General features: G+C 40.2%; 2 protein-coding genes across 2 annotated transcripts; one reads left to right on the forward strand and one right to left on the reverse strand.

The window, feature by feature from the left end:
• Positions 1 to 27: 27 nt before the first annotated feature.
• zgc:194312 (uncharacterized protein LOC794943 homolog) lies at positions 28 to 3605 on the reverse strand. Its single transcript, XM_056369166.1, has 2 exons — positions 2365 to 3605; positions 28 to 963 (listed from the first exon to the last, which is right to left on the reverse strand). Exons 1-2 carry the CDS (start codon positions 3312 to 3314, stop codon positions 837 to 839), a joined length of 1077 nt encoding a protein of 358 aa, XP_056225141.1. The 5' UTR covers positions 3315 to 3605; the 3' UTR covers positions 28 to 836.
• A 1892-nt stretch (positions 3606 to 5497) lies between these two features.
• Positions 5498 to 10202, forward strand: ponzr1 (plac8 onzin related protein 1). Its single transcript, XM_056368429.1, has 4 exons — positions 5498 to 5635; positions 6848 to 6961; positions 8026 to 8171; positions 9433 to 10202. The coding sequence occupies exons 2-4, from the start codon at positions 6850 to 6852 to the stop codon at positions 9568 to 9570; spliced, it is 396 nt and encodes a 131-aa protein (XP_056224404.1). The 5' UTR covers positions 5498 to 5635; positions 6848 to 6849; the 3' UTR covers positions 9571 to 10202.
• The last annotated feature ends 3397 nt before the right edge of the window (positions 10203 to 13599 follow it).

Consider the following 13599-nt stretch of genomic DNA (forward strand, 5'->3'; position numbering starts at 1 on the left):
ATTCTCTGTCAACTACATAATCACATAGATGTGAACAAAAATCTTTTAATGATAAATAACAAATGTGTATGCATCCACACAACAGCAGCAGAGAAGCAGAGTGACTGACAAAACTTTGTAATATCAATACATTAATCGATCAATCTGCATGCACCCATTGAGAGTGGTATCGATCTTCTCATCTAACTTGACAGGAAAGTGAATAAGCATCAGTTTCTAAATGTTATCAAATGGTTTTGATAAAGATGTAAAATCAACCATGAGATGTCTTCATGTATTTGTTAGTATTTACTTCCATGTTGAATGTATGTGACCGTTTCCCTCTTCTGGTTTCAGGGTGCTGGAAATATTCAAGCGGATCAAGGCCATTAAACTCACAACTTTTAATGTCCACAAAGTTAAGAACACATGGAAACAACATTCACCAGACGACATGTGAGATCAAATCCTCCATCCCAGTCATTTTTTTAATCCCACGTGATGCAGGCGTGTTTGCAGTCCCGAGGTCAGAGAAGTTGTGTTTGTGACCTGAAGACTTGAATCTTACATCTCTGGACCAGCCCTCTGCAAACACACTCTGTTGGCCACTGAGCCGCTCCACTGTGAATCCGCATGTCTGAGACAAGTGGTCAAAAAAAATAGAGCACAACATAATAAACATGCTGATGTCCCGAGTCGCTCGCTGCACATCCTGGTCTAAATCTCCTGACCGACCCGGGGGGGTTTATGAAGTCCCGGGAGATCCCTTTAGTTCCTTTCAGGCCTGAGCTGAGGGAAAAAAAAACCCAGCCATGTTCCTGTGCCAGTCGACATCCTGACCCGCTGTTTTCCCCGCATCAGGCATTGCTCGTATCACCTTGACACGAGAGTGAGTCGTGTGAGCAACTCCTAGTTTCCTCCTCCTGCGCTGGGACTTGTGAAACCTCCAGGGAGATGATGGTCTGGGCCGTCAGTGTCCGCTCCCTGAGGGGAAGAAGACAGTGAATACAAGTTAAAATTACACCGGAGCTTCAGGAATTAACTCATGTGCCCTTTCTGTGGTGTTTCTGTGGCGAGATGTCACACCTCCAAAACACTTAAAAGGGAAGTATTTTATATTCAGATGAGGTTACTGTCCATTTTAACTACACTTTTAGTCATAGTAGTAGCAGTAGTCACACTAATAGTAAAGCTTATATGCAAATGAAGTGTTTTACACGTTTCTTTCGATTAAGTGACATTTTCTTGTTATTAATCACCCTAAAGAATTCACTCTAAAGAGGGAAGATTTTTAGATTTTAACACTTGATTCAGCACTTTCTTGTGACCCCTTAACCGTTTAAGAAACAGTTAGTCATTTTAATAAATAATTATTTTCTTTTTTTTGCAAAGGGTTAGTTGAGAAGATCGACTCTCACGTCTGTGTTCGAGGTTTACTTTTTAGGAAATAATGAAAAAAAAATCTGTATGCTAAGCTAACATAACCGAATAATAGTGGGCAGAAGAAGAAAGAGAAGGTGTCCACCACCTGCTGTGCACAGGGTGAATAAATCTATCTACACCCCTGCAATTCATCTACTCCATGTGGCTTATTGCTATTAAAAAAAAAAAGCTGTAAACCACAAGTGTGTTTTGAATGAGTTGGCTGTTTTTCCAATCTAGGTCGACATTTCATGTGACTTCATGTGACAGTGTTTTCTTTGGATGTGAAAATTTCAATTAACAGATATTTCCCGCCACACTTCTGATTTTTTTCCATATTCAAATGTCCACATATTTGAAAAATGTTTTTGTTTAAATTAAGTGGTTTTACTTCGTCCATTCTGACATCACTTTCTGATGACGTTGTAACTAATGTCTTATTTAATTGTTAAAAAAAAAAAGTAATTAACAGGTGTTTTATTGATCAGGTGTGAACTAAGTTTGGATTGGCAGGTTGCGAAATCTCCTCCTGGTGCTTTCCCTCCTCCAACAGACACTTTTTTAGCTGTGATCTCCTGGAAGAACTGCAATCCATTTAAAAACCAGTCTTCAGTCTTTTCAACTGTAAACTTGATTCATTATTGTAAAAGTCGTTCATCAGTGATTTAGTAACATATTGGTCATGACTTCCTAACTATTTCTATCGCCCATTATGGTAGATGACACACTTGTGAAGACCAATTGTGACTGTGGAGCTGCTTTTACTGCGTTTAATGACTCACCACCAACAGAGATCACAACCTGGCAACCCCAAAGTTACTAATTTAACGCTTATAATGATGTGTTCACCATTAATAGTCTTTTGTTGGAGGTTACAGAAGTTACTGTTTCTTGTGAGAAAGAGGCGCCCTGGTGTCTGTGGGGAAGGACCACATGTAGATGAAGGCAGCCGGTGGGACATACCTTGCTCTGTGGTGAGGGTGTTGCCAGCTGGCTCGCACTGTCCAGCCGAGGACACTCTTCAAGTATCTGGAGCAGCAGGGGAACCTGTGACTCAGCTGCTCCATTAGTTCCTCTTTGCGCAAACCGTAAATAACTGGCGCGACACACTGCGCCAAACTGAAGAAAGCAAAGATCACCACGGCGGACAGCTCTTTGGTCTCTGTCTGAATGAACTTTCGTTCGTACAGAGTCGTCAGCACGAAACTCACAAAGTTGGGGAGGATGTAAACGGCCAGCTGGGTGCCGTGCAGGGCGATCGTCTTACACCCGGCCCGGTTGCGCCGATTGAGCACCCCTAACCGCCTCCCCTCCACCAGTATCCTCACATAGCTGTACAGTATGAGCACCGTGCACAAACCAATGAACACCACCTTCTGCAGTCCGCCTTTCCTCAGCTTCTCCTGGCCGCACTCCCCGTGATAGTCGTCTCTGCTGGCCTGGGAGTCCGGCTGGAGGAGCAGAGTGAACGGGATGACCAAAGCCAGCATCCAGGTGATCACGCCCAGCAGCCAGGGCCAGTGCCCCAGGGTGCAGGAGGCGCTGTAGCGCATCGGGTGGCACACGGCGCAGTAGCGGTCCAGAGCCATCACCGTGAGCGTCAGGAGGATGTTGGAGGCGCTGCTGATCAGAACAATGATCATGACCAGGCAGGCGCTGCGCCCCGGCCGCGCGTCCAGGTGGATCTGGTAGTAGAAGACGCTGCTCATGCCCAGGTGAACCAGCGCAGACACCAGCAGGTGGAACACCAGCACGAAGCGGGCATGACGCCGGAGCCGCTCCTCGCGGACTATCGACCAGTTGATGATGAGGTTGAAGAAGAGAAGCACCGAGAAGGACACGGTGGACACGTAAAAGCGCACGCAAGTGTAGTCGCTCACCTGTGTCGTCCCCGTGGTGTTGTTCCCTGACATTATTCCTCAGCTGGGCTTGGTTGGATTTATGGGATAATGATGATGATGGTGAGAATGAAGGCGATGATGAGAATGGAGCTGATGGGAAAGAAAGCTTATCCGCCGCATGATCCTCTCTCACTGCTGTCTCACTGAAAAATGACTCAGTGACACCACAGCTCACGTTTCCGTCTGTCTTTCTCAGTCTCTCTCAGTCTCTCTCTCTCTCTCCACACACGCACACACACACACACACTTGTCATTCTATACTTGTGAGGACCTTCGGTGACATAATGTATTTCCTATAGCCTCTAACCCCAACCCAAAAGAAATTTCTTTAGTTTTTCTTTAAAATTAAGAAGTAATTTGACACATTTTGATATTCCATTTACTACCTGTCATATTAAGTGTCATGGCTGCTTTGAAATGTTATTGCAGAGCAGTGACATGATGTCAGATGGCTGTGAGCTCAGCAGCTGGCCGGTCAGAGGTGCTGTTGCTGCTCTTCAGTAGAAGTGGATGAGAAGCAGAGCAAAGTTTCATTAACACTCGTGCAAATGTGACCAAACTTGACTGAAACCTGAGCGATGACTGATAATATACAACACAGCCTGAGCTGTCAGTGTGCAGATCCGCCCATGGGGCAAATAATGAGATAAGAGGTCCCTGGAAAGAGATGCATAGAAAGCCCCTGAGCCTTCTCACTCCCTGCCACCTCACCCAGATCATAAAGTGAAGCACACACAGCCGTATCATGGTGTGTGTAGTCTACTGTATCTGAATAATGTCTTGCAGATAGAAGAGGCAGTAAAAGTACAGTAGCTTGGATGTGCTAATCTCAGTGGAAATGATGAAATTGCAGCTCCTCTGCAAAGATTTCATCAACTTGTGATCAACCCTCAAACACACTCATACATGTTTTCACTTAATCTGGTTGATTAGACCTCTGCTCAGGTTGTGTGTGTGTGTGTGTGTGTGTGTGTGATATGATCCTATCGTAAACAAGAAATACCTCAGAGGAAAGTATGGATTTCATCTTTAGATGAGGGGAGTTTCTTTCATGTTGCTCCTTAGGTTACATGCTTCCTGCAAAGTCTAAACAAAGACATCAAACTCTGATCTGATAGTAACATGTTTCCCTTGTCTCCTTCTCTGTGCCTGTAAAGATGTAATGTTTTGTTATATATAATATATATATATAACTAGACATTACATCTTTACGAAGTTATATATATATATGTATTATATATATATACAAGAGTCACTTCATGTTGCAGAGGCAGAATTGCTGCTGTAATTTCTCTCCATTTGTAAACATTTTGTTTAATTCCACTTATCTAACCATATAGATCACCAGTAGACTATAAAAAATAGATAATCCTTTATTAGATGATCAATACATAATGAGTGCTGTAGCTGTATATGATGAAATATTCTGTCTAAAAATACAGACACCGACCCCCAACTCATTCCTGAGCTCATTACACCACCAAGTGCACAAAGACAGGTATTAAAACAAGTAAATACACATAATAACAGAGAAAAATGGCTCCACTGGTTTATGGCTGTCTGTTCTAAAAAAAAAAAAGAAACAAAAGTCTACCAACAATAATGTAGATCAATTAAATTAAAAAAAACTCTAATATTTGTTTAACTACTACAATTAATGCAAAGTTATTAAGGTGCTCTATTCATCATGAAGATTAAAATCCGACAGTACGTGAACGCAGCATTATCATACAGTTTGTTTTACTTACATATTTTATTAGTCATAATACTAGTTAAGTAAATTTACTTTTTACTGTTTAATGACCTGTTTGTAACGTCCCTGCTATTTTATACAGGGGGATAGTTTGCATCTACTAAATGAGTTTTAAGTTTTATTGTGATTTATCATTGTCACACGCCATTTAAACTTAAAGCCATATATATATATTACCTTTTGAGTGCACCAGTCCGCTGTTGTTTTACCTTGAATTTTCTTCAGCCTCCAGTTGGTCCGTCTGAGGTTAGCACATTTTGAACTGCGTCACCTTTTTTTGTTATCATTATTATTATTATTAACTTATCACTTACAGAGAGATTATTGTGAGTTAAAGTTATTCTGCTCATGTAAATTGTTAGTTCGCATTTTGACAACACGTATAGTGTGCTGAACAGTAGCTTGATGTGACGAGTCGCGTGCACGGTTGTGTGTTTTCCTGAAACACACAAATGAGTTTTTTTTTCTCTCAAAAGAAACTCCAGGTGAAGTGAAGCAGAAACTGTTGGCGCTGCTCTCGTGAACTGAACACGTTGCTGTCTCTCTAAAGTTTGTCAGAGCTCTCGGGGCCAGAGAAAAGGTAAGAAAAGGTTTGTTTATTAGCATATATAGGACACGTGGTAGTCTTTGCCTGATGTGTGGTCTATAGGGAGTTTTTTTTAATAAGGTAATTTATTGGTTTATTGTCATGCACTTGATAGTTGCTGTAATTACACGTTTGTCGGTTGGTTTGCGTGATCTCATCAACCATTGGCGTGTTCTTTCATTTCCTGTAGAAAAATAAATATAAAATCTGTAAATATGAAATCAACTACTTTCAATGAAATGGGGTTATGACGTAACAGAACGTCGTATTTTATCCTTTCACCTCACTAAAATTGATTTTATTTGACAACATTTGAATATCTCTTCGTACATTCAGATATCTAGTAAGCTAACTCAGCCATAACATTAACTGAAGCTAACGCTAACACTAACACAATGATAGCTGCATATATCTTAGTGTGAACTGTCAGACTCAATGAATAATGGAAGATGTGATTAAGCACTGAAAATAAGTGATGGGCAATATGTATAAACTCCTCTATCTAGCTGTGTGTACTTTTATATCATATATCAGAAGTAACAAATCTTTTTTAAACTATTGGATAAATCCGTGAAAGACAGTTTCTCATTGGCCAGTCCATCAAGTTAAATGCATCACTTTGGTGCAGGAATAATGTAAGCATTAAAAGTTGCCATAAGACAGTCCTGCTCACAGATCTGCAGTATTACCCATATTGTCATATTATTTATACACACAAAGACATAAACAGGGTACTATGCAATACATCCCGCACCTACCAAATGTGATTGTTCAGCTGGTGTTGGGCAGTAAGGTCTGTGTCGTACTGGCTTTCCTGTTTATTCGAAAAGGTGCTGAATGTGGTTGAGATCAGAGGCTACATACATTTTGAAAAAGACAGATGTGAAAAGATGTGAAAGAGATTAGCATTTGATATGAATGCATTGCAACATACGTAAATTCTGACTACTGTTGATTGTCACGGGGAGTGTGAGTGGAGGCGCTGCAAGTCCCTAACAAGGATGCCTTTAGTACCAGCACAGTCCCAACGATTCTGTCTTAGGTTTGTCTTTATTGTGATTGCTCAGGAGGATGTAGTGAAACATGGATGGCAAAACACTGCGTTACAGTACATGTTATACTGTTACACTGTGACAGCCTTTCTTCCTCCTGTGTATGGAGCCTTTCCCACACTTTCCCCCTTCATTTCTGCCCTGTATCCTCCAGGCATGGCCGTTTACCAGCAGCCAGTGCAGATGATGACGGTGACGACCACCACCAACAGCACCAGTGGAGCATGGAGCACTGGCCTCTGTGATTGCTGCTCTGATATGGGCACCTGTAAGTCTACCTAACTAAGAGCAATAAACAGCAGTGATGTTTCTTCACCAAATGCACCAATTATAACCACAGACCTGGTTTCCAGTTTACCGTATGGTACAGTGGTAGAGACATCTTCCCATAAGCAGAAACTCTTTCCTGAATAAACTAATAATCTCACCACTGAGTCAGTTCGGAAACTGATCATTTCACACTATCTACACCAGCAGATGGAGTTTGCCCAGTTGTCATGGAAATTCAGATGTTCAAATTTACATTTTGGCGTCCAAGTTGGCAGACAAGCTGTGGCTCAAAGTTCACTCTTGATCTGGGACGCAGCAAAAACAACAAAAACAAAAGACAAATACCAAGAAAAAACTGAGGCTGAAATTTCACATTCACAACATTTGAGTGTAACCAGATGAGACAGAAAATAAACACCTGAGCATAACTGCAGCTGGATTTACAGTTGCTTAAACCAGTAAGCTGAATGAACAGCAGCCAGTGCTTGGAAGATTTATTTTCTGCCCTGACCTTTGACTCTCAGGCAGCATAAAGGCTGCCCCACTTTATTTGTTAAGGCTGAGCGCAAGAAAGGAACGCCCGCTTTATGTTTGTACTGAATGCTGATATTCTTCCTAAAAAAGATGCTAGAAATGGCACAGTGCTCTTTGTAGGTAAGATACAAAGAAAAAGTATCCGGTATCTATAAAGGAAACAAAAAATGATTTAGGATTCATTTCTTACAAATTGTTCTTGCGTTATTTTCTCAGACCTGCCAAAGAGTTTACAGCTGTTGGCACAGGATTAGTAGCACTCCTGACTCACCACCATCAAAACGACCTGTATGTATGAAAGCGGTGAAGTTATTCTTGAAATACAGCTGAAGATCATAAATACCAGTGTCACGGGGTTGACTGTTGTATTCCGGGAAATATCAGTGTGAAATTTCTGTGACTTTATAGATGAGATTCTTCACAGTTGTGTTTCATCCAAAACGAGCAAGAGATATTTTTAACACCTTAACGTGCAATCTTAATAACGTCAAAGTTCACATGTTCTATTCTCTCTCCTCTGCCCTGAAGGTTGCTGTGGTCTTTGGTGTTTTCCTTGCATGCAATGTGAGACAGCCAGTATGAATGGTTGGTGCTGCTGCATGCCATGCATGGACTACTGCTGTGTGGTGTCCTGCTTACTCCGTGCCACCATTAGAGAACGCTACGGCATCCCTGTAAGGCCGGGTTTGGGAGGGAGGGTGTTATACATGGGGCTAAGGCTTTTTTCTTCCGATTAATAATTGTGCCTTTTCTCAGTGGATATGTGTATGTTTGCTAAGTGTTATGTGTAAGCTGTAGTTATAAATGACACAATAAGGGCTGCAAGATGAATCAAATATCTACATTGCCATCGCACATACGAGATTTTTTATTCTGAGAAAAAAAAAAAAAGTGTTGTAGTTTAATGTCTCCAGTTCAGCTTTAAAAAAACAACAAGTCTTTGCCCACAAGTGAGGAAGTGCCTGTGCAGGACAACCACTAACCAGCATCCAGTAAAAGCTGTGCGTGCGGTTTGCTTTGGACCAGTTTCATTGTCATTGTCACCAGTGTCATTTTAAATGTGCAGATGTGAAATGCAACATTTCCTCAATTTTCACCACCCAAATACTACTACTAAGTACAGTGTGCACATTGGTTCACACTCACACAAATGGTGTTGCACACTTTTAGTCAAATTGGAGTCATTTTGAAAATGCTAAGAGTTAAGTCTTTAAGGATGTACTTTTGTAGCACCTTTCATCAGTCGGTGATGAACATGAGTGGAAACGTTGTGGAAACGTTGCGAGAAATATTAACTCTTGTCTCAATCACTTCTTTACCTCTACTGATGTTAGCACGCTAACCAGCTAGCCCATCTCATCACTTTCCGACAGTGACTCACTGTAGCCTCCAATCTGCCTTGAAGAAGTAGCGCTGCTCAGAGGGCGCATGTTAATCTCTTATTAATGCAGCGATGACTGAAGCTCTTTATCAAACCACAATCAGAAATCTATACCCAGCAGCTCATACAGCCCTGCCCTGAGGCCCTCTTGGCTGATAAAAAATCAATTGTCCTTTTTCATCATGCAACTAATTGCTTTTGATTGCTTAAAGTAACAGTTGTCTATTGAAAACAAAAGTTTGCTCCACAAACAGGGATATGTGTGTCACTAACTGACGACTGCAGGAGAGGAAACTCCGTCAGGGGATTTATCACTCAACTCTGCAGTTTCCCCTCAGCTCTACAGAGCAGTTTAGCATATTTAAGCTTATTGACATCTTCAGAGTCACTAAATATCCTGCTAAAGTGTAAAAAAATCCACTTTTTATTGCATTATTTAAGTAGGTTTATTAAATTTTTGTAAATAAGTCCGTACATCAGACTGCTGGATTAATCCCTTCTCTCTCTCTCTTTCTCTCTCTCGCTCTCTCTTCCTCTTCATCTTCCTCCTGCAGGGCTCGTGCTGTGAAGACTGCTGTTTGTTGCTCTGGTGCTACGAATGCGTCTGGTGCCAGATGAATCGCGAGTTGAAGATCAGGCGCAACATGCCCGTCACCTCTGCAGTAGTAACCACACAGGTCGTCAATGTTTAGTGCGCTGCCATTTTAGTTAGAGGGAATGTTTGCTGTTAGTCTTAACAAGGACTTATTTTTCTTTTGTAAGGTTCAAAACATACAAGACATGTTTTTTTCTGTTTGTTGTTTGAGCAATATTATGAAGAAGACAGATGCAGACAAAAAAAAAAATATCCTCAGCTCGATTTGTTTACTTTTGCATATAATATGTAGCAGCCAGCACTGAGCGTCATAAACATACTCAGTATAGTAGCACGTTGCTGTTTGTAATGCCAAGAATCTAGATATAGCTGTTTTGTTTACTTAATGTTGCTGTTTAAAGCCTTAAATTCACTATTACAGCCAGTTTGAATGTCATGATATGAATGACGTTATGTCAGGTTCTTGTTTGGCCTTTGTTTCACTCTTGCCAATAACATACTGATGTTGCAGGCAGCAAGCTCACAGCTATCACAGTGTGTCCAGTCTTTAGAAACTTCAAATGTTCTTTTATTGACACAACAACACATCACAGCATCTTTGCCAAGTCACATTATTCTGTTGAGCAGCTGAAACTCTCCTCATCAGAAATGTTCCCCAGTTTCTCACCTCTGTCTTTATTCATGATGTTGAAAGTAAATAAAATTTTTTCTATACGTGCAAATCGAAAAGTTTGACTGCAACTCTTGATCAGTGAATTATTTCGAGGTTTGACTGATGCGATCAGACCACAGATAAGATAGATAAGGAAACAGTTTAGTAACTCTGTGTGCATACTGCTTTACATGTCAGGTCTACATGTCTGCACAAAATGAAGAACTTTAATGATCTTTTTTATCTACTGCAGAGTCAGAAAATGTGTAGTACTTACACACTCACTGAGCACTTTATTAGGAACACCACACTAATACTGGGCAGGGCCTCCATTTGCTCCCAAAACAGCCTCTGTTCTTGGTGGCACGGTTTCAACAAGATGTCGGAAAGACTGTTCAGCTCTTTCAGAAACACTCAAACTACCTGATCTGGCACCGGCAATCACAGTACGGTCAAAGTCACTGAGATCACATGTTTGATGTGAACATTACTTGAAGGTCCTGACCTATATCTGCAGGATTTTTTTTTTTTGCTTTGCATGCTGCCACATGATTTGCTGATTGGAAAATTGGTGTGCTGATTTGAGGTTGTTGCATGACTATATAATTTAATTAATGAATTAATTTTGACCCAAACCAGCTAAAAAAGGTAAAGGGCAACCACTCAGTTAAGGTGGTAGGTCAGAAATAGCCACACAGATAAAATATTTACTTTGTAGAGTTAAACATAGCACGTTTGAAACCCACATGGAAAAAGAGTTAAATTTGTATTCAAAAACCCTTTGGTGTGTCATCAAGTAGTTTGCATGTTACTAAGAATTGCATATATATTGTAAGAGATTTTTTTTTTTTTTTTAAGATAAGCTGATAAACTCAAAGTTTGGATGCAACCAATATGAATTGCAGGTCATGCAGAGTTATTTAATATTTCAAAGGGAACAATATGAAACAAGAGTAAACTGCCAAAGAGGAACAGCTGGCACAGCCTGACAACGATGCAGCAATATTCACAGTTATTGGGCGTGTTCCTTCATTTGAGACACCTTTGTAGTAAGGTTTACAATGGGGACATTTTAACCTCAAAATTAAGAAAGTCTCTCTTTGTGAAGAAAAACTTTGATTTCTGGAAAGATTATTACACAGGAACAGACACAAATGTACAATCTTGTGCCAGTTTGTCATAGTCAGATGATGAACTGGTGACACTTAATGAAATAAAGTGCAGAAAACTTCTAGCTTACTTATTATTATTATTATTATTATTATTAAGTGTTATTAGAGGACAAAAAACAAGCTACTTTAGATCATGAGGCAAATTCTGTTGATTTTAAGACAGCGACCCCCCCAAAATTTGATCAAAATGTAAAATGCAAAAGCATGAAAATATTTGGCAACCTCATGGTGGCGCAAGAGGAAAAGTCAGAGGATCACCAGCCCGCTGTCCCTTGTTAAGCCTTTTTCACTGTCATAACATTAGCAGAATAGCAGCATAGATTATTATGAAAACAACCAACAAGTACAAGAGTGAGAGGCAGAGACAGGTAGACGCCACAGAGACCACATCCTGACCCAGAGCTACAAGTGAGATTCAGGAAGTCGAGGTGCTGTGGACATATTTCGGTGCCTACAGATATTGAAGCAGTGGGGGGGGGGGGCAAGTCCCAGCATGAGGTTCTTTGTAGTCAGACAATGAAAAAGAGCTACAACTGCCTAATGAGAGAAACTGCTCACACTGCACCCAAGATACCAGCAAATCCTCCTCCCACACACTTGAGTTGATGTGTGGGGGAAATATAACCGAGGGTGTGAAACGTAGTCATTCCTTTCTTGCACTGGGGCAAAATTTCTTTAATAGTTTTGCGACTTCAAAACAGTTTGCATATCTTTCTGGCAATAACAGGTTATAATCACAAGTTTACAATTTTCAAGTAATGTTTTTATGATGATTTAATTGTGATTAGCGTTGATTGTTATATTTTATCTTGTTTACTGGCTTGTTTTTTACTCACTTTGGCTGATGTAACCACGATAGCAACATGATCATTCCATATCTTTGGTCCAGACCGAAATATTTCAAATACTTTGGTGAATTTACATAATACAAAGAAAAAAGAAAAGCATTTCCTGTTTGCCAAATATCACAGATGGATGTAATGTGGTTGTGCACTCTGAAGTACTGCTGCTGCTTTAAATGGATTCTTCTGCACAAATTAAGCTTTAGGGTTAATTACAATTCAGCTAAAAAAAAGAGGATCCGATCTTTTTAATGTCAATTTTTAAATATTAGATTGTGAACAGTCATTCTGGGCATGAAAAGAAATGGAAATGGAAATTTTTAAAACTGAAACACTGTGGCAGCTTTAACCACAGTACTCACACTGCCAACGCCACATAGCTCTGCGGAGGAGTGCCCAGAAGTGCTCTGACAGAGCTATTCATTTTGCAGTTACTTATTTTTGCAGGTATTTCTTTCATGTATTCTGCTTAAATTGGCTGAAAGATGAATGGAGTTTGGTTCAGCCAGGAGTTACCAAAGCATCGAAAGAACAAGCACTTCAGTTAAGTTTACATTTACAGGTTCAGTTATTAAGTTACTCACCACTACATTCAGGGTTGACATGTAATTTTTCTTGACCGTAATCTCCAAATAATCACCATGAAGTTTCCTGGGGAGAGTGTGTAAGTTTGATCTGACACAGTGTGCGGTAGTCTTCAATGCAAAGCAGGTTAACTGATGATGAAACGTGTCAATAAGCAATTCAAAACATGTGGAGAACAAAAATTCCAATAACAAACAAAAAAATAATGAATATTTCCTTGAGTTTAAATGGAGCAGCTCTTTCAGGGAATTTCCTATTTTCCTTATAATTAGAGTCAAATAAGGAATGCAAGAGGAGAAGCTACACACACACTTTCTGTGCTAGTCAGCATTAATAATAATGAATTTTAAAACTGATCAATAATATGGATGTTGGGACTTGGGAATGCAGCGCCCCCCTTGATAACAGTAGTGTTGCCTTCAAGTGCTCTCAAAAATATTGTCTTTCTAAACATGTACAAACTGGGAGGACTGGAAGTTTTTGTTATTTTCTGTTTAACTTTTTTTTATTGGGCCAGAGGGAAGGGAAACATAAAGGCAAAAGTGTGTGTGTTTTTAACTGAGTAAGATAGAAAAACCAATTGAAGACAAAACACAGACTTTCAAACCTTTTTCAACACAAACAAAAGTTAAAGTGAGGATATTCTGAAAATAAGACACGGTTGCTTTGTTTTCAAGAGTTTTAAAGTTTTACTGAGTAGTTTGTTACTGAGTATGTTGTATCTCAAGAGAATTTTATTCTCTTTTAGCTCATTGTTTTTGATTTCTGGCCCTCAACATACTTTTCTAATTCATCCTCTCAGCTCTCATCAGGGAGCTGTGACCAGGAAATATAAACACACAGTTTGCCACCTGCCGGGCACCAGACTTCAGACG

Source organism: Seriola aureovittata, chromosome 23 (assembly GCF_021018895.1).
Source record: "Seriola aureovittata isolate HTS-2021-v1 ecotype China chromosome 23, ASM2101889v1, whole genome shotgun sequence".
Taxonomy (NCBI): Eukaryota; Metazoa; Chordata; class Actinopteri; order Carangiformes; family Carangidae; genus Seriola; species Seriola aureovittata.

Coding starts and splice junctions, on each gene's coding strand:
- ponzr1 (XM_056368429.1), top strand. CDS start 6,850: ATGGCCGTTTACCAGCAGCCAGTGCAGATGATGACGGTGACGACCACC. Junction 6,962..8,025: donor CTGCTCTGATATGGGCACCT/GTAAGTCTACCT, acceptor TCTGCCCTGAAG/GTTGCTGTGGTCTTTGGTGT. Junction 8,172..9,432: donor GAGAACGCTACGGCATCCCT/GTAAGGCCGGGT, acceptor TTCCTCCTGCAG/GGCTCGTGCTGTGAAGACTG.
- zgc:194312 (XM_056369166.1), bottom strand. CDS start 3,314: ATGTCAGGGAACAACACCACGGGGACGACACAGGTGAGCGACTACACT. Junction 964..2,364: donor CACCCTCACCACAGAGCAAG/GTATGTCCCACC, acceptor TCTTCCCCTCAG/GGAGCGGACACTGACGGCCC.